This window comes from Magnolia sinica, chromosome 2 (genome assembly GCF_029962835.1).
Source record: "Magnolia sinica isolate HGM2019 chromosome 2, MsV1, whole genome shotgun sequence".
Taxonomy (NCBI): Eukaryota; Viridiplantae; Streptophyta; class Magnoliopsida; order Magnoliales; family Magnoliaceae; genus Magnolia; species Magnolia sinica.
Window position 1 is genome coordinate 53,123,519 of NC_080574.1, and position 21,697 is coordinate 53,145,215.

Below are 21,697 nucleotides of genomic sequence, written 5' to 3' on the forward strand. Positions count from 1 at the left end.
CACCAACACGTCTTTTCCTAATCATGGATCAGGCCTAAAGGTCAGGTCTTGCACCAACCATTAAGGATTCAACACTTGTATGTATTTGTCAAACAATCACTTTCTCTAAAAGCTTGAGCCGTTAGAGGATGGTGTATCAATGTATATCAAGGGACCTAACACTCCAACACTCCCTCCACACGTGCGGGATGGAACTCCGCATGGAAACATATTGGGCAAGGGTGGAGGGACACACCATAAACAGGCCGGGCTTGCCCCCCATGGGAGAATATATTAACCGAGGCATATTCATTGCTCCCAGCATTTGAACACTTGACCTTCTACTCTAATACCATATCAAACAACCACTTTCTCTAAAAGCTCGAGCCATTAGAGGATGGAATATTAATGTATATCAAGGGACTTGACACTCCAATGGTATTCTGCATTTTGATTTTAGGCTTGAGCTTGCCTATTAACATCATAACTTTGCATGTAGTCTGACTTGTATAAGGCCTTTGCACTAATTATTGAAAACCTAGGTTCAAGCTTCAAATCAGCCCATACCCGACACATGGATCTCTAGAAAAGGATCGAAACGGTCTAGAAAAATCCCAGTACCAAAAACCCGACAAGCTAGCAAGGTGCTTGCCACCCATACCCAGAAGAACATGATTAGGAAAAAAATAAAATAAAATCAGAAAATGGAGAAAATTGATAACTAAAGTTATTGGTCTAGTTGTGTAGATGGAGAACCGAAGTTGAAATTGACAACTAAAGTTATCAAGTGTTTCACACCATGATAGTCACCTCAAAAGGATGGAATAGAAGCTCTATGTTGGATTTTAGAAGCTCTATGCTAGATTTCAACCTCTCTTTCCTCTTCTCTTCTTCCTCTTGCAGGAGGTTACTTGTCAATTTCAATAGAATTTTTTTTAGACCCAGCTCAATGTTAGATCAAAGGTCCTATCCTTTTCCTAATCTCTTTCTCAGTTGTTAAGTACGACTATCGTTTCATGGATCATCTCTCATGAAGAAATAAATCATGTAATTAGATTAATATATTGCCAAAACCATTGTTTATGAGTCACCCAACACAATATATGGAGAATAAATTTGTTGAGGACATCGTGCGCACACCGCCTACACGCGCATGCACACCACCCCCCTACGCACATACGTACATAGAAGGAGGACCCCACCATCGATCTGGTTCGATGACAACATTCAGGGAGGGCCTCCTAGTTAGAAGACGAAGTTTTGGTTCAAAAGGGTGGGACCAATAGTCAAGAAAAGCCCATCATGAGACCTCGTGATCGTGGCTCACTCGTTGGATTGATGTCATATCTTAGGTTTTGCTTATTGTTATTATTTAGAACATCGTGAATACTTTGGATTTCTTTGTTTGGTTTTTATTTTAGTTTACTTCACTGCCAAGTAATAGGTTGTGCACATGGTGCAAGTTTTGGGGTATACAATTTTCCCTATAAATAGGCACCCCTTGTAATTCTTTTCATTTATTCAAGCTTTAAAAAAAAAATCTTGCTTTATTTTTCTACTCTCGTCGTGAGTTGTGGAAAATTTCAAAAGTGGATGCGAAGCCCTCCCTTTTCGAAGGGGTAACTACGTGGTATGAAGCCACATCTATCCCCATCCGTCCCTACCCTCTTCCATCTATATACCTCATTTTTTTATCATCATTATTGCGTTGAAATTCCTAGCCTTTGCAGCTATTCATCCTCCTACAGCCAGTTTCCATAATCTGAACCTGTAGGAGAGCTGAAACTTCAGCGGAGTACTACGCTTCGACCTTACGTCGGATCGTCGTCAAACTTGGAGCGATTGGAGGTCTCCCCTGGCCGACCAAGGCCTAGGTGTCACTTTGGGGAGGCGGGCTTTCATCACATGTGCGGCCAGTCCACCCGCCCACGTGAGTCAGCTCCGGGTCACCATCTGCACGCAGGAGCTTTCTTCAGGTCAGGTTTTCCTCTAGTTTTCATCTTTCATTCCTATTTCCTAAACCCTAGCCTTAGTTTGCATTAGTCTTAATTTATTTGCCCCTTTTTTCACTCTAGGGTCCTTGAATTGAAATTGGAAAATCCCTTGAATTCGGGACTGATTTTTACGCGTGTGTGGTTGATTTCTATTTTCCTTTAACATCGTTTGGTTTATAATTTTTATTTGTCCAGTCCTAGCCTGTGTCGGCCTGGACCCGCATAGATTCCCTTTTTAATTAAATGATTTGGACTGTCATGTGGAATGTGGAATTTGTATAACTGTTTCTGAATTGGTATGATCTAAGCTTGAATTCTTACATCTCATACTTAAATTTCATGTCCTGCATCAAATTTGGTATCAGAGCAGGAGGTCTCGTGTTCAAGACTCCTCACTGGGGGTGATTAATGCAGGGGCATTTTCACACCGGGCTCGACTGGGGTCGCTTGTGGTATGTAGGGGCACACTCGAGGTGGGTACGGCCCACGGAGGAGGTCTCGTGTTTGAGACTCCTTACCGGGGGTGATTAGTGCGCATTTCACACCAGGCTCGAGTGGGGTAGCCCGTGGGATACGGGGACACACTCGTGGTGGGCAGCCCAGGTGATTTAGGGCCCACGAAGGGGGTTCGGCCGAGGTCTTAACGCATGCGATGTGGGGCCTGGGCTATGAGATAAAGAGATTAATTTGCCATACTCTAACAGTTCGAGCTTTTAGAGCAAATGGTTAATTGTCCTACATCAAATTGGTATCAGAGCTTAGGGTTCTTATAGGGGAATACATTATTTGTTTAGGGTTAGTTTGTTTGAGTCCGTCATGCATCTAGTCCATCACATGTAGCTTTTAGGAGTCTATAGTCTCTTATTTTATTAACTACATTGCTGGAGTAACATTACATAGTCCCCTCATATAGAGTCTCATAGGATCATTTAGTCCCATATAGTCGTTGTAGAAAGTCCTTAGGTGGAGTTAGCAAGTTGTACGCCCACACGTACGAGTCGTGGTTTCGGTTTGCACCCCACACTAAACATGGAGCAACTGTAAGAAACAGTGGCCAAGTTAGCCCAGCAGGTTGAGTCCTTGAATAAGCACTTGGAACAACGCATAAATAAACACCTTGAAGAAATAGAGGCCTCCTTCAGGACAAACCCCACCATTAGGGAAGATGACCAATCTCAGGTAGTTGGTCAGAAAGTCAGACCAAGGAATGGAGGCGGCCAAGGAGCTGGTCATGGGCTCGTACCTGTGCACACACCTTGTGAGGGACATCATGATCAATATGACCCAAATGCACAACTCCTCAAGGGAGTTAGGGTAGATGCCCCTACATTTGATTGCCACTTGGGCCCTAAAGCCTTTCTAAATTGGCTGACAGATATGGACCACTATTTTGAGTGGTATGATATGTCGGATGTTCGACGAGTCCGATTCGCTAAGATGAAGCTTGGGGGTCAAGCAAAGAGGTTTTGGGCGATGGTTGAGTGAAAGAGAGAAAGAGCGAGGGAACTCCCAATAGTTCATTGGGTAGAGACGAAAGAAACGCTTAAAGAAAAGTACCTCCCTTTCTCTTATCACTTACGATTGATTGAGGAGTGGCAGTCTCTTCGACATTGTTCCATGAGTGTTGCGGACTATATCGAGAAGTTTAAAGAATACTCGACCCGCTGTGAGGTTAATGAGGACCCAATACTTACCCTTACTCATTTCAAAACGGGCCTCCGTCCTGACATCAGAAGAGAATTGCTCCCCAAAGAGATAGACACTATTGAACAATTGCACCAAGTAGTGTTAGATGTCGAGCAATACCTTAAAGCATCTATGGGAAGACGGTTTGACTTTCGCGAATCCGGTGCTAAGGCCAACCCCTCTGGGGCTAGACCTAACACGAGATTCCAAAACAAACCTTCCCCTAATGTTCAGCCCAGATCGAAGGATGAAAAGGGTAAAGAGATTGTCGGGTCTAGTTCACGTGGAAGCAGGGCCACTAGGTGTTTTAGGTGTCAGGGTTTGGTCATTTTACTCACTAGTGCGGCATGAGAGAGGGTACCAAAGTACTCGTTATTGATGGGGAAGTAGAAGTAGTGCCCCCAGAGAGTAATGGTGAGGAGGAATATGAGCCAGTCAAAACCCCTAGTGATGAGGAAGAGGGAACGCAAGAGTCTACGACCCTCGCAATTATGCGTTGCGCTTTGGCTCAAGCCAAGAGCCCCGATGACTGGCACCGCAACATGATCTTCTACACTTATGCAAAATGTGGGGAAAAGATCTGTAAGGGATAGTGGTAGCTGTGCCAAAGTGGCATCGACTACCACTGTGAGTCGTTTGGGTTTGAAGCTGGAAGCCCATCCTCAACCCTACAAAGTCTCTTGGGTTAATGAAACATCCATTCTAGTCTCGCACCGTTGTCTTGTCCCTATTCAGTTTGGATCATATAAAGACACAATTTAGTGTGATGTTGTCCCTATGGATGTGGGCCATATCATTTTGGGTAGGCCGTGACTCTATGACAGGGACGTCACCATATTTGGTCGTTTAAATATGTGTACGTTCTAGTTTGAGGGCAAGAAAGCTAAGCTAAATCCTTTGCCACCCAAGAATACGACTGGAAAAGAGTTTACCACATAGAGTGGTGTGAGCGGCCCAAAAGAAGTGGAGTCAAAAGTCCAAGTCCAAACCGCTCCATATTTTCAAGGCCAAAGACTTTGAGCGCGAAACGGAAGTGGACTTGACGATATACGCCCTTGTGGCTAGGGAGAGTGTATTAGAGACGAACGTAGAGTTACCCATTGAGGCCATTCAGGTAGTACATGAGTTTCGTGATGTCTTTCCTGATGATCTACCAAATGATCTTCCTTCTATGAGGGATATACAACATGTCATTGATTTAATCCCTGGGGTGACTCTACCAAACTTTCCACATTACAAAATGAACTCAAAGGAGCACGCTGAGTTGAAGAGGCAGATTGATGAACTCCTAAAAAAAGGTTTCCTTCGAGAGAGCATGAGTCCGTGTGCCGTGCCCACCCTTCTTACACCTAAGAAGGATGGTACATGGAGGATGTGTGTTGATAGTAGGGCCATCAACAAAATCACAGTCAAGTATCGGTTTCTCATACCGCGTTTTAATGACATGCTAGATATGATGGCCAATGCTACTATCTTCTCAAAAATTGACCTCAAAAGTGGGTATCACCAAATCCGTATACGCCCTAGTGATGAGTGGAAGACGGCCTTTAAGACGAATGATGAGCTATATGAGTGGCTAGTTATGCCTTTTAGGTTAACTAATGCCCCAAGCACTTTCATGTATGTGATGACCCAAGTGTTGTGACCCTTCATGGGGAAGTTCCCGGTCGTATACTTTGATGATATCTTGATTTATAGCATGACCAAGGAGCAACACCTCAACCATTTGAGGCAAGTTTGTAGGATCCTTAGATCGAGAAGTTGTACGCCAACCTAAAGAAGTGTGCGTTCTTGTCTAGTAGTGTGATCTTCTTAGGTTTTATTGTGTCAGCTGAGGGCATATCGGACGATCCCGAGAAGGTCAAGGCCATTGTTAATTGGCCTGAACTCCGCAATATTCATGAGGTGCACAGCTTTCATGGCTTAGCCACCTTTTATATGCGGTTCATTCGCTTCAGTTCCATTGTGGCTCCCATCATAGACTACATAAAAAAGGGAGAGTTTCAATGGACAAAGGTAGCCTCGAAGGCCTTCAAGGAGATAAAGGTTAAGACGACCGAAGCTCCAGTTACGCGACTTCCAGATTTCTCAAAAGCTTTTGAAGTCGTATGTGACGTGTCAGGAGTTGGCATAGGAAGAATACTTAGTCAGGAAGGGCACCCTGTTGCCTTTTTTAGTGAGAAACTGAAAGAGGCGAAACAAAGATATTCCACCTATGACAAAGAATTCTACGCGGTAGTGCAATCACTATACCATTGGTGTCATTACCTATTACCTCAAGAATTCATCGTGTTCTTGGATCACAAGGCCTTGAGATACTTGAACTCTTAGAAGAAATTAAGCCCTAGGCATGCCAAGTAGGTTCAATTCCTTCAAGAGTACACTTTTGTGCTTAAGCACAAGACTGGTGTCAAGACTAAGTCTGCCGACGCGTTAAGTCATCGAGTCACATTACTCAACTCCATGAGCGTTGAAGTTACGGGCCTTGAACGCATCAAAGAAGAGTATTCTACATGTCCAGATTTCGGAGTTGTGTACAAGTCATTGTTAGAGAGTCCGTCAGGAGCTAACAGTGAATATTTGATTTTGGACGGATATTTGTTTAGGAGTGACCGCTTGTGCATACCACGCACCTCCCTCCGCGATTTTCTTATATGAGAGCTACATTCAGGAGGGGTCGTAGGTCATTTTGGTTGTGACAAGATCATTACCCTAGTGGATGATAGGTTTTATTGGCCAAGCCTCAAGCGAGAGGTGGACAAAATTATAAGGCAATGTCGTACTTGTCAACTGGCAAAGTAAAGGAAACAGAATACAGGATTATACACACCTTTGCCAGTCCCATTCATCCCTTAGCAGGACATCAATATGGACTTTGTGCTTGGACTTTCTAAGACTATTCGGAAACACAATTCCATATTTATTGTCATGGACCATTTCTCTAAAATGGCCCACTTCATTCCTTGTTCTAAGACCTCCGATGCATCTCATGTTGCCAAGCTGTTCTTTAGTGAGGTCGTCAAACTGCATGGGTTACCAAAAACCATAGTGTCTGACCGTGACGTGCACTTTATGAGTTACTTTTGGAAGACACTATGACACATGATGAATACTAGGCTCCAATTTTCTTCTGCTTACCACCCTCAGACCAATGGCCAGACTGAGGTGGTTAATAGGAGCATAGGGAGTTTACTTCGATATTCGGTGGGGGAAGCATACTAGGACATGGGACACCGTACTACCCATAGTCGAGTTTGCATACAATAGTTTTGTCAATAGGTCCACAGGTCAAAGTCCTTTTGAAGTCGTTACTGGTTACAAGCCTAGGAAGCCTATTGATCTTATCCCCATGTCTTTGTCCCATAGGCCATCAGAGTCTGCAGAGTCTTTTGCGCATCACATATATTCATTACATCAAGAAATTAGGCAAAAGATCACTACTAGTAATGAACATTATAAATTTTCTGCAGACCAACATAGACGTTTCAAAGAGTTCAATATTGGGGATTCGGTGATGGTCCGCATCAGGCCCGAGCGGTACCCTCCAGGGGCCATTCATAAGTTATACGGGCATAGCGCTGGGCCCTTCAAAATTATAAAACGAAATAGTCTTAATGCATATGAAGTAGAGCTTCCAACTTCCATGGGAATTAGTTCCACATTTAATGTAGAGGATCTAGTTGCTTTTTAGGGACCTACTGATACTTTGTTCGGCCCTTCGCCCACCCATCTTAATTCCTCAGATTTACCCCTTGATTCATGGCCTCTTCCCAACCTTTCATCCCAGCCTCTGCCTCTCATACCTAGCCTTCACACACTCAGAGAGGAAATGGAGGATATCCTGGACCATGAGATAGTTTCCACGTCAGATGGCGGGTTTCAGAAGTACCTAGTTAAATGGAAGTCATGCCCAGCTTCAGAAGCACGTGGCTCACTGAGGAGGAGCTTCAGAGACTTAATCCTAACATCATGGAGCAGTTCAAGAGTTTTATTTCGCCAGTGGCAAAATCTTTGCAGCCGGGGAGAGTTGATGAGGACATCGTGTGCACGCCGCATATACGCGCACCCACGCCACCCCCTACGCACATACGTATGCAGAATGAGGGCCCCACCATCGATCTGGTTCGATGACGACGTCCAGGGAGGGCCTCCTAGCTAAAAGAGGAAGTTTTGGTTCAAAAGGGTGGGCCCAATTGTCAAGAAAAGCTCATCATGGGACCTCATGATCGTGGCCCACTCGTCGGATTGATGTCATATTTTAGGTTTTGCTTATTGTTATTATTTAGAACACCTGAACGCTTTGGATTTCTTTGTTTGGTTTTTATTTTAGTTTACTTCACCGCCAAGTAATAGGTTGCGCATATAATACGAGTAGGGCTGTTCATGAGTCAAGCTGCCTCGAAAAGCTCGCTCGACTCGGCTCGACTCAGCTCGGATTGACTAGGCTTGAAAGGCTGACTCAAGGCGAGTCAAGCTTGTTTACTAAAGCTCAAGTTGAGTTCAAGCAAGTTCGACCATGGTGTATTTTAACTCGACTTGACTCGAAGCTCGAGCTCGAGCTCGACTCGACTCAAGTAATATATTTTAATAATATATATTATATATTATATTAATATTAAATATATATATATAAATATAATATTTAAGTTAAAAAAAAAAAAAGAAGAAGTTAAATCTTAAAAGTTTTTACTAAAAAACCCTACCCGACCCTACCTGTCCCCATTCCCTCTTTTCCTTTCCCTTACCCTATCAAGGTAAACTCGACTCAACTCGAACCACTAGCTTGACTCGAACTCGACTCGAAAGCTTTAGCAAACAAGCCAAGCTTCAATGTTGAGCTCGAGGACGAGCTCAAACTCGAGTATAGCATAGACGAGTCAAGCCGAGCTTGGCCCACCTCGACTCGACTTGGCTCGATGTACAGTCCTAGGTACGAGTTTTGGGGTATAGGATTTTTCCTATAAATAGGCACCCCTTGTAGTTCTTTTCATTCATTCAAGCTTAATAAAAAAATTCATGCTTTATTTTTCTGCTCTTTTCATGAGTTGTGAAAGAATTCAAAAGCGGGTGCAAAGCCCTCCCTTTTCGAAGGGCTAACTACGTGGTGTGAAGCTACATCTATTCCCATCCGTCCCTACCTTCTCCTATCTATATACCTCATTTTTTATCATCATTATTGCTTTGAAATTCCTAGCCTTTGCAGCTATTCATCCCCCTACAGCCAGTTTCCATAATCCGGACCTGTAGGAAGGCTGAAACTTCGGCGGAGCACTACGCCTTGACCTTACATCGGATCGTCGTCAAACTTGGAGGGATTGGAGGTCTCCCCTGGCTGACCAAGGCCTAGGTGTCACTTTGGGGAGGCAGGCTTCCATCACATGTGCGGCCAGCCCACCTGCGCACGTGCGTCAGCTCCGGGTCACCATCTGCACACAGGAGCTTTCTTCGGGTCAGGTTTTCCTCTGGTTTTTTTTCTTTCATTTCTATTTCGTAAACCCTAGCCTTAGTTTGCATTAGCCTTAATTTATTTACCCGTTTTTTCACCCTAGGGTTCCTTGAATTGAAATTGGGGAATCCCTTGGATTAGAGACTGATTTTTACATATGTGTGGTTGATTTCTATTTCCCTTTGACATCGTTTAGTTTATAATTTTATTGGTCTAGTCCTAGCCTGTGTCGGCTTGGACCCGCATAGATTCCCCTTTTAATTAAATGATTTGGACTGTCATGTGGGATGTCGAATTTGTGTAATTGTTTCTGAATTGGTATGATCTAAGCCTGAATTCTTGCATCTCACACTTAAATTTCATGTCCTGCATCAAAATCATGTTGAACACATGACATACATGGCAATGTTTAATAGGTCCAATGGTAAATAGCCCACAGACTTAATTACTTGGGTTAGAAGACATGATTCTATGGCATTGTAGCTACTAAAATATAGACATCACAAAATAAAAGAGGAAAGATTCCTAAGATATGAAGGCCGAAAAAGGACCACACAATCAAAACCAACCAATGACGAAACAGATCAACACAGCTTTAACAGTGAATGGACCTTGATCGTCAATAGCCGAAACAATGGAATCAAAAGGCCACCGAAGTCACAACCACCAGGGAAGGAAAGACTTTGTCTACCTCTCTAGTCCAATGTTGAGAGAATCACCGAAGGCAAGGGTGGCACTGAGACTCCATGGGAGAGATGGCTAATTAGACTAACAAATGGATTAGAAGAGCTTATAAATACACATACAAACACCATCTTATTAATGGTGGTGCCCACTCTCCAAAGGGACACTAATGGTGGGTGCTCTATCCCATCAGGCCCACTCGTTTTCAATTGGTCTTTTTATCTTTCTAGATGATCCAATGGTGATGCTTATTCTCCCATGGCCCATGGGACACTAATGGTGGGTCCTCTATTTCATGTTTGTCTAGTGGGGTCAATGGTCCACTAGTTGTGGTTAAAAATGGGATACATGGCCCACTACAAATAGGATCAAACTCATGAAACAACATGACTAGATAATCACAGCCATAAGATTTAGGGCAAATAGACAGTAACAGTACCAAATGGCCCCACCATCCATTTACACCCTCATTTAAATGGTTGTGATTACTTGATGCGGTTAACATTAAGGCAATGTGCGATCCAAGGTGGACTTTCCTATCCAATGGTCCACCATGATCATAGGTGGGCGTACTCGGCCCCCACACAAGAGTATGTAATGAAAAGGAATAAATGAAGGGAAGGAATTGTGTATAAAGCCTTCCTGCTCCAAGTATAAGCATCATTTGGAAGAGAGTAATAATAGGACCTTCGTCAGGACCTTATCAACATGGCCACCTCCACATCTTCTATTACCAATGGCTTATTTGAATCCCATATGACAACATATTTTCCATATATTTAACCAAATATATAGATAAATAAATAGATAGGGAGACGAAGATATTTAAATTAAATATTTGGAGAAAGATCATGAGAGTTGGGTGTGTTTACGTAAACTTTTGAGTTGTGGTGGTTCTTTTAATATTGAATGCACTAAAGAAAAGTGGTTTTGGACATGGGTTACCAATTTGGTAGCTTCGACTCCCATTTTTTGTTTTTGGTTTTCCTACTCTCTCTCTCTCTCTCTCTCTCTCTCTCTCTCTCTCTCTCTCTCCATCTACTATTTGTTTGGAAAAGCTATTGTTGCTTAGGAGCCAAACAAGCTACTGGTGATAGAAGAAGTGGAGGTGGCTCCACAGTTAACCAACAAGGTCCAGATCAAGGTCCTATTCACAACTCTCTTCATAGAGATGCTTATACTTGGAGCAGAAAAGCTTTATATATTATTCATTTTCTTCCCTTCACTCCTTTTCATTACAAACTTGTGAGGGGCCCAAGTGCAACCACCTATGATTATGGTAAAGTATTGTATAGGAAGGTTCCACCTTGGATCGCATGTTGCCCCAACATCACCCTATCCGTTACCACAACCATTCAAATGAGAAAGTGAGAAATGGATGGTGTGTGTTATGTTAGCCTAAGATGGATAGGGAGGATCCACCTTCAAATGGCTAATCACAACTAAACAATTAAGTATTCAAGTTGTCTAAGATTTGGAGGTATGTATTATTTTAGACTAATTTTTCTACCTTTTGCGTTTTTCCATGCACTACTAGTTTATTAACTGATCACTGTGCACTTATGTTTAAATTTATCAATAACTTTGTGTATGCATAGGGAATGCATCCAACTTTCTTTTTTTATGTTTGTTAAATTTGTGTGAATATAAGTTTATCTTTTATTTTCTCTATTCTAGCTATTTTTTCTCATAGTTTTCTTTTTCCAATATGTTTTTCTTTTTTGCTTTTTTCCTTTTTTTTTTCTTTTTCTTTTTTTTTTTGGGAAGAATAGCCAACTCATTTGATATAGGACAAGTTGTCTCAATGTTGACAATAAGACCCATTCCTATATTGGGACAAATCACAACCTAAAACCAGTACTTTAAACATAAGTGTGGAGGCCCTACCCAAGCCTAGTTACAAGTTCATGATGTTAATGAGCGAGCTTGGGCATGAAATCATGGGACAGACCAGGATATCACCCTTACACCCAGTCAATAATTGGGTAAGACACATGCTTACCCCAACCTAGACCAAATGCAGTACATTTCCACCCTAGGTTTGGTTGCATGCTATTGGGTATGTGCCATGGTAACATGGCTATGAATTGGCATGTTGCCTACACGTCGAGGTATCATAATACATGCCTTTATGTGCTTTCATGCTTAAGCAAAAGAAAACTTCTTAGGTGCTTAATTTACATTAGCATTAGGGCATGCGTGTCTATGTATGATGATATCTAATTGTAGAAGCAGGGAAGAAATTGTATTTTCTCCTCCTATAGAATCCTTTATTTATCATAATAATTAGCTACAAGAAAACACGTGAAGAAATAAAATAAAAGCAGAAAAGATACACCATTATCTCCAAGGATAATGTGCTCTACATGACCACTGAAAAGAAAGATTGTTAGTAACCACGATTGTAACATTTAGGATGCTCTCTCTCTCTCTCTCTCTCTCTCTCTCTCTCCAGTGGTAGACTCTCACGAGTTTCAACACCTGGTTAAGGGTTCGAGTAACCGTACGTGGTCAAATTCCACTACGGCATGAGTGTGTGGTGGTGTGTGTGTGTGTGTTTTTTTTTTTTTTTTTTAAAAGAAAAAAAAAAAGAGGAGGATGCTCTCTCTCTCTCTCTCTCTCTCTCTCTCTCTCTCTAGACTACTTAAACAAAAGTATTCCAACTCTGTGAACAAAAGTGCCTAAACATGTTCCATGGTTTAGTGGCCCCAAAGCCTTATATGTAATGCTTTAACATAAAAGGATACCATCCTCATTTTCGACACAAGTGTGGTCCATCCAATGTTTTAAATAGCAAAAGCATGTTACATAGCATTCAGCCCTCTGTAGAGTGTAGTGTCAGTAATGTAGCGTGTAGCGTAAGCTGCACGATACTTCTATTTTTTTAATAAAAACAAAAAATATAAAAATTCCTAAAAGATTATTCTTTTTTTTTTAGTATAAGCTTGTTCAAATAAGTTATTAATTATCATTTACCAAAAGTCAATCCACATATATAAACCAAATCAAATCATTATCACATCAACAAATTTTTAAGCAAACCACTTTAATTAATAATATTTAATTGAAAATACTCTCATTGGGTCGTTACTCATGCCTCAATGGTAGACTAACAACAAAATACTCTCATTATTAATAATGTACGTTGGAGATTGGAGTCCAATCATATCACATGAAATCATTTAAACAACAACAAGACTCTCATTGGGTCCTTACTCATGCCACAGTGGTAGACTAACAAGAGTTTTAACAGGAGGTCATGGGTTTGAGTACCCATTGTCGTGAAATCCCATGTGGTGTGAGTGCACGGGTGTGTGTCGGTTGTGAATGCGTGTTTTTATTTATTTATAAATAATACTCTCCTTTGAAGTTCTAAGCACAACTTTTTCCAAGTTTAGGCTGTCCACATCGGCACATGTAAGGGTTATCACTTAAAGTCACGACGAAATATACAATGTAACATTATCGGGACATCTCGTGCACTTGCACGCCTTTCCTACACACGTACGTAAGGAGGAGGAAGGCCCCACTATCTATCTATATCAATGACGATGTCCAGGGAGAGCCTCCTAATTAGATGGCTGCGTTTTGGTTCGTTGGAGTGGACCCGATAATCATGTGAATCCCACTATGGGTTCTTATGATCGTGGCCCACTATTCTAATTAATCTAGTACTTTGAGTTTTGCTTATTATTGTTATTAAGAATATCATGGATGGTTTAGATTGCTTTGATTAGTTGTTATTTTTTATTGCTTTGTCGCTAAGTAATAGGTTACGCACATGGCACGAGTTTTGGGGTATAAGGTTTTATTATAAATATGCACCCATTTTAGTCTTTTTAATTCAATAAAGATTAATAAAATTGTTGCATTTTTCTGCTCCTCTAAATTCCTGAGTTGTGGAGATTCAATTGGGTGCGAAACCCTCTCTTCCTCGAAAAGCTTATTACCGTGGTGTGAAGCCACACCTACCCCGATTTGCTCTCACCTTCTTCCATCTATATTTCTCTTCTCCTACAAGCATTCCATCTGCAAATCCATCGATATTTGCAGGTGTTTTCCCATCTATAGCAGTTTTCCAGAATCTAGCCTGCAAGAATGCTGAAACTTCGGCGAAGCACCACACACAAATTGTGCATCGAATCGAGCTGAGATTTGGGGTTTTTGGAGTCCACCCCTAGCTGACCACGGCTAAGGTGACATTTTTAAGAATAGTGGGCCCCACACATGTGTGGCCAGGATCATACGCATGAGCGTCTAAGCCATTGCTGATGTGCACACGTGCGGTACTTCTCTGGTTCGTCTCTCTCTCCTCTTTCATCCCAAATCCCTAACCCTAACCTTAAATTACTCAAATCCCTAATTTCATGCCCTTTCTACAACTTTAGGGTTCCCTAAATTGAAATTTGTGAACTCCTTGGATTGGGGAATTATTTCTATGCATATGTGGATGAATTTACCCTCCTTTAATTCTTGTTTGGTATATAATTTGATTGATCCGGCCCTCGCATGTGTAGGCCTAGATCTGCATAAGATTCCCCTTGATTGAATACCTGAATATGGGATGTAGAATTTTGTGTGATTGTTTCTAATTTAGTATGATCTTATGCTTAAATTTCTTTTTACATGTCATGTTTAATTTCCGTGTGTCAGTACATTTTTTTAAGGATGCTAACAACAACAGTAGGAGGCGCTTTGGCTTAGTGACATTGCTAGTAGCTGACCCCACCATGATGTATGTGTTTTATCCACGCCATCCATCCACCTTTCCACATCATTTCAGGACTTGATCCCAAAAATGAGGTAGATATAAGTCTTAGGTGGACTACACCACCAGAAAACAACAGTAGTGATTGAATGCCCACCATTAAAAACCTCATATTTCCTACTATAATGTTTATTTGACATCCAACATGTTGATTATGTCATATAGACCTAGATGAAGGTTAAAAAATCCAAAACTTTTGTACCCTAAGAAGTTTTTAATGGTGGGAGTTCAATCAACACCGTGACGTGGCCTATTTGAGATTCAAATCTACCTCCTTTTTGGGCTCATGTTATTAAATGATCTGGAAAAATAGATGGGTGGCGTGGATGAAACACATAGATCATGCTGGGGCCCACAGAACATCCACTAGTGTCAGTAGGCAAACCGCCTCCCTAACAATGCACCTTCTTTCTTTTTTTTCTTTTTTTTCTTTTTTTTTAAACACACACACACACCCCCACACGCTCACGCCGTACTGGACTTTCACCACCTATGATACTAAGAACTCTTGACCGGGTGTTGAAGCTCTTGAGAGTCTACCACCCGTGCAAGAGCAAGGATCCCTAACAATGCACGTTGAACCACTCCGAGCTTTCATCCGGTGGGACCCAGCATGAATGAGTCATTCTCAAGAGAACACCACGAATTCGCATGCGATGCAATATCTATCTTTTTACATCCAAAAGCTGGGTCCCACCTGTGCCGCTGCCGGACCATGGGAAAAACGCACATCCTATTCCTACCTCACGAGGTATACTCTTATCAGACCCGACGAGACAGGAGTTTAGTTTGTTCGTGGCCGAAAATCTGACACGCGGTAATCGGATGGCAGATCCAGACCGTCCATCCACTGGCTGCGCGCACTGATGACCACGTTTGAAGATACACTAAAAGAACCGCCATCGCCAACCGTTCCTCGCATTGAATGTCGACCATTACATTCACGTTCGTACCGTCCATTCTGTAGCCACCGTTTGAACCGCTAAGATAGTCCCCACTGTAACTTTCTTTTATGCAATGAGCCACCGAGAACAGGATCGGTCACATGGACGGTGCGGATCTACCAATCCACCAGCCACGTACCGGGCGCGGATTAGGAGAGGCAGGTGTGACAGCTTAGTACGTGGGGACGTGACAGCGGGCCCACCTCGATATATGTGTTGTATATCCGCGCCGTGCACCCGTTTTGCCAACTAATGAGGCATATCTAAATCTAGGGTGGACCACCGCCCACACAGTTAAAAAATTCCTATGACCCACATTGTAATGTTTATCAGACATCCTGTTGCTAAGGTCACACAGACCTGGATGAAGGGAAAATACAAACAGCAGCTTGATTCCAAACTTTTGTGGCCCGAGGAAGTATTTAATGGTGGGAATTTAATTCTTACTATGTGGTCCACCTGAGATTTAGATCTGCCACGTTTTTTAAGGCATGCCCTAAAATGAGATGTAAAAACGGATGGACGGCGTGGATATACAACATATTACATCCAGGTAGGCTCCACTGTCACTGTCAGGGTCTCACCCTCTCAGTTGTTACCCCTGATTCACCAAATACGCCCCCCAAGGTAGCAATGGGACGCGGATTGCATCCTACCCTGCCCGTCTCTAGCCCGAACGGGCAGTTCTGCGGGCGGGCCCACCGTGATGTATCTGTTTATCCCAACCGTTTATCTCTTTTCTCAAGTCATTTTAAGGCATAAGCAAAAAAGAAAGGTAGATCCAACGCTAAAATGTAGCGCACCAAATATAGTTATTGCATTTAATGCAACTTGCATTTTATGGTGTGGTCCATTTTGAGCGTTGGATCTATCTCAATTTTGCATTTATGCCTTAAAATTAAATGAGAAAAGGAATAAACGGGTTATAAACAGATACATCACGGTGGGCCGGACCACTGAATTGCCCGGGCTAGAGCCTAGAGACGGCGGGGGTTGGACGCAATTCGCGTCCGTAGCAACGTACCAAATACAGAACGGAATCTGGATCCGCTCTTGCTCCCAAACAGGAATTGTCGGATTCCTGGATTTTCATTTTTCCCGGACGCGGCTTTCGCAGGAAATCCCTGGATATGCCAGTTGGGGTCCACCTTGATGTTCGTAAGAAATCAAACCGTTTTCCGAGATTTTTTTTTTTTTTTTTTTTCGGTTAGCTTGTTAGTACACACAACACGGTCAGGACATTGCGCTATGGATCATTTTAGGACATTGTGACCGAAAATGAGATCATCCAAAACTCAAGTACGCCGCAAGAGAGGAAGAAGTGGGGATTCAGTCACCACCCTTGAAACATTTTCAAGGCCATAAAAGTTTAGTATCAGGCTAATTTTTCCATGTTTTCACTTTATCCCAGTTGTAATGACCTTATAAATGGTTTGGATGGCAAATAAACATCAGGTTAGAGCCCATTAAGGCTTCAACGGTAAGAAACTCTTCCCCAGTTTTCCTTCTCCTATGTCCCACTCGATTTTTGGATCTACCACATTTTCTGTTGCATGTCCTAAAATCAGCTGAGAAAACGGATGGACGGAGTGGATTTATCACAAACATCACGGTGAGCCACACCTAACTCCGTAGACCGTCAAAAGCCAAAACTTACAACGCTTTGCACGCATTCAACCCCCTAAAAGAAAGTACACATGTTCTGCATGTGCCGGGCGCGGATTGGGTGCTACCCCCACCACGACGGACGCGGATATCCTGCGAAAGCCTTTCGCAGGAAGTTCCTGCGCAAGGATTATGAGTGGGGCCCAGTGGGATGTTTGTGAGAAATCCAACCCGTCCATCCATTTTTTAAGATCATTTTAGGACATTTGACCAAAAGCGAGGAGTATTCAAAAATCAACTCGGCCATGGAGTGTGTGTGCTGACATGGGTGTTTACTAACAAGCTAACGGGGGTGGCTAACATGGAGTGTGTGTGCTGACATGGGTGTTTACTAACAAGCTAACCGAAAAAAAAAAAAAACTGGGCATACAAGATGAAACAGCGGGGAAAGGAATTCCTATAGTTGAAATCTTCGTAGGATCCACTTTGATGTTTATATACCATCCAAACCTGGATGAAGTCAAAACACTAAAAAAAATTAGACCGACACAAAACTTTTGTAGCCGTATAAATATTTCAACGGTTGTCACTGAATCCCCACTTTTTCCTCTCGTATGGTTCATTTGAATCTTAGATCCACATCATTTTTTGTCAAATGTTCTAAAATGATCTCGAAAAACGGATGGATAGGTTTGATTTCTCACAAACATTGCAGTGGGCCCACCCAGAATCCTTGCGCAGGAACTTCGAAATCCGCGTCCCACCACGACCTAGATAGAGACCGATGGTCCTGTAAGGGGCTCTGTGAGGCCCACCATGATCTATATGTTTTATCCACACCGTCCACCCATTTTAACACATCATTTTAAGGCATGAGACCAAAAATTAAGTAGATCTACGGCTCAACTATACCGCACCATATAAAGCAGTGGGGATTAAACGCTTACAGTAGAAAATGTCTTGGGGCCACAGAAGTTTTGAATCAAGCTGATATGTATATTTTCCCATCATCCAGGTCCGTGAGACCTTACGTTGGATGGCAAATAAACATCACGGTGGGCTCTAGGACGGTTTCAATGGTAGGCTTCGCGGTGAACCTAGGCTTCCTGTAGTGTGGTCCACTTGAGCCTTAGATCTGGCTCATTTTTAGACCACCGACCTGAAATGATCTATAAAACTGAATGGGCGGTATTGATAAAACACATACATCATGGTGGGCCCCACAGATCCCTTTCTCTAGCCAGGTCCGCGTGGGGCAGCACCCAATCTGCGCGCGCATGTGCCCAAATAGTGGGCCCCATAACGTTGACCAGACAATCGTAATCTCCTACCGATGGACATCTCTTCGTTATTATATTGGAACCATTGATTTCTTTTTCTTCTTTTGGTTTTATTGGAACCATTGATTTCTTTTTCTTTTTGTTCATTTGCAACGGCCCATTAGACGTACATCAGACGGTGAAGTTTGCGTACGGCACGTCTCCAAATTCAGACGAGACTTGATTTAACCCGGAGTTACACGGCTCCCGGGCCCGCCGCGATGTTTTGCTTCCGTGATATATCCCCTCCGTCCATCCGTTTCGTCAGCTCATTTTACAGCAGGGACATATAAAACCCAAGTGCATGCGTACGGACGATCACGTTCTGCCAGAGTATCAAAGTTTCCTCTTCCAAGGAGAGAGAGAGAGAGAGAGAGAGAGAGAGAGTAGACATCCGATCCGTTCAAAAGGTGGGCCCCACCATTGAGATCACTATGAGAGAGGACCGACCACTCGACTTAGTAGGTGTGGCTCACACCGGAGTGGACCTTCCGTGGTTTCGTCTGAGACGATCTGCATCCAGCGGTCCACCTTCTGGACGGATCAGATGTGTGGAACATTACTCCCAAAAAAAAAAGACAATAAAGACAGAAATTAGAAAAATACCAGCGGTACGGATCGCGAATGGAAATGCCGTGGTAGACGTCGACGACGGAATCATCTCTGCGAGCGAGAGGGTATTGGAGAGGAAGGTCTTCTGAAATGGAAAGAGAGCCCATGTCGTTGAATAGAGAACGGACGGTGAGGATGGGGTTTTAGAGGGGAAGAGGATGTCGAGGTCGTGATGAGCGGATGAGAACAGGGTGCCAAGACTACTATGGGCCGTTGGACGACCCAAGAAAAAGCAGAGATCGTCAAGCCACTGCGCGGGAAGAAATGGTGTCAGAGTGTCGCCATTCTATGTTACGATGTTGTCATTGTTTTTATTTTTTATTTTAAATATTTGTTTTTTTCGACACGTTTCTTCGAATACATCCCAACGTATCTCAGTGTGAAAGTCCGGACCTTGTCCGTTCTATCTGGGATCGTGTTTGGTGATCCAAACCGTTCAAAAGATGGAACTCACCAGGAAAATATTAATTACACGTCTTATTATATAGTTAAGTGTCACTCTTTTCTATTAAATACGGACAGTCAATTTGACCACTGGCCATCGATTTTAATGCTTACGATTTTTCAATCTAAGATTATATATATATGTGTGTGTGTGTGTCAGATCTTTGGTTGTATTTTTAATGGATTTAATATTACATCACTGAACTCGACCCCATAGTCCATACGTATCATGGTATGGTATGCGGCGATGGATGCTATCAAACCTTTTATTTTTTGAAATGTGATACGGAGAATCTGAATGTGATAGATCCATCTCTCCGCGTGGTATGGTTAGGTTCGAATCGGGTCCACCCATACACATGGACCTATCATGCATGGTTCATGTATAATAGTTTGCAATTATTAGAAATTTTTATTTGTTGTCCCTTTCTTGAGTCACGTGATTTGTGCATAGCCTGCCAAAATTGAATTTCCGGGATCAATTCAAACCGAACCATGACATCGTGAGCCAAGATAAGCAGATGGGTAGGAGATAGACCGTACATTACCGATATCGATTAAAATGGGTAGCGTATTCTACCACTTATGCAATATTACTTTAAATGATTAGGTCATTATTAAATGACGGGTTAGTACTCCTTTAAACATAGATTATACATCTACCTATGTATAAAAGAACTTTTTTTTAAAAAAAATACAGATAGAACAAAAGGTAAATTTTTATTGTCGACTACACAGAATAATTGAAAAGTACTTTTTGAGTGGAGAACTTTGCTTGATATTCAAACTGAATCCAGTATACCCGTGTATACTTAAATTACAATTAAAGTCAATGGCTATACAATTATTGCTACGAATTACACTAAAGAATATAAATAGCAGATAATGTTAAGTTTAACAACTACTTGGTTACTGTTATGAATTACACTAAGGAATGTAAACGACAGATAATGCTAAGGTACATAAAGTAATTGAAAGATAAATATGATTTGGTTTGGTTAGTATGAGAAGTCTTCTTCTGTTGAATTCTCTTGCAATTTATATAGATAAACTAATCATTTGGATGTTTCTCACGTTCTGACAATTATTATAACCAGTTTAGCATTACTGACCTCCTGGAACCCTTTTTCTAACCATGTCATCTATCCTGTAACCGCTCCAAGTTTCCTTATTGATTCGACCACGTTCCTCTCGGCCTACCTTACTTCGTGGATGACGTTGGCATCACTCGATAGACGCCAGTTGTATTGACGCAAAATCCTCTTTGGATATCTCTATAGATCTCAAATTCATCACGTAAGTCTCATAAAATTACACATGTTCCTCTTTGATTGACTATTGTAGGAACGTATAGAAATAGGGTACAACATTGCCCCCCATACTGCTTTGCCTTCAGTAAAAGCTGAAGGCGACGTGTGGCCCTTTATAATTGTGGTCATTCTTTAGGACATGTGGCGACGCTTCATTTACTACACATGATCGAGACAATTCTAAATGGCAATCATCTTTTCTTTCTTTTTTCTTTTTTTTTTTTCTTTTTCAACAGAGAGTGATTCTCATGGCAACGCTTGTATAGGCGTTATACCATACGAGATCATGATTACACCTTAATTAATGCACAAAATTTCGACCGATATAAACCCAATTTCCACACATTTTCGAATTCCTCAAGATTTCTTACATATTTCTTCGTTTTTGAAACCCTAACTCTCTCATTTCAGCAATGGCTGCTTCCTCATCCCCTATTTCTCCAACCTTCCAGTAATATGATCTAATACATACAGTAGTTGGTCTTTTTAAAAAATTCACTAATGAGATCATCTTCAAATCATTGGTCGATGATTATTACTTCCTTGGTGTAACACCCTGTACTTTTTAGTACTCAAGTGTTACTATAAAAGCCTAACTGAGTATAAATGAAAACCTAGTCCATTTGAACGTTCTCATGCTCTAGTTTAAATCTAAATATTGAAAGTAATCTTCATCCATAGATCAAGTCATTCAATCGTCGATCAGAGAGAATTACCATAGATCCTCACCTAAAAAGATTATGAGAGCCTATGCTCCACTTAAATTGAAATTTTAATGTCATCAAACTGCTACTCTTAAATCAATACAAATTTAAATGATTTAGTAGTAGAAAGCCATGATTAGAGTACTTTTAGTATAATCAACCACTAACATAAAGAATAAACTATTAATCCACCACATAACAA

At 41.9% G+C, this 21,697-nt stretch overlaps 1 protein-coding gene across 1 annotated transcript in view; it reads right to left on the minus strand.

The window, feature by feature from the left end:
- LOC131237107 (uncharacterized) overlaps positions 1-19,268 on the minus strand; it is a 29,337-nt gene extending 10,069 nt beyond the window's left edge. Inside the window, exon 1 of the mRNA XM_058234763.1 lies at positions 19,032-19,268. Within this exon, the coding sequence (XP_058090746.1) occupies positions 19,032-19,144 (113 nt within the window). The 5' untranslated portion in view covers positions 19,145-19,268. The remainder of the gene's footprint in view (positions 1-19,031) is intronic.
- Between the last annotated feature and the right edge of the window lie 2,429 nt (positions 19,269-21,697).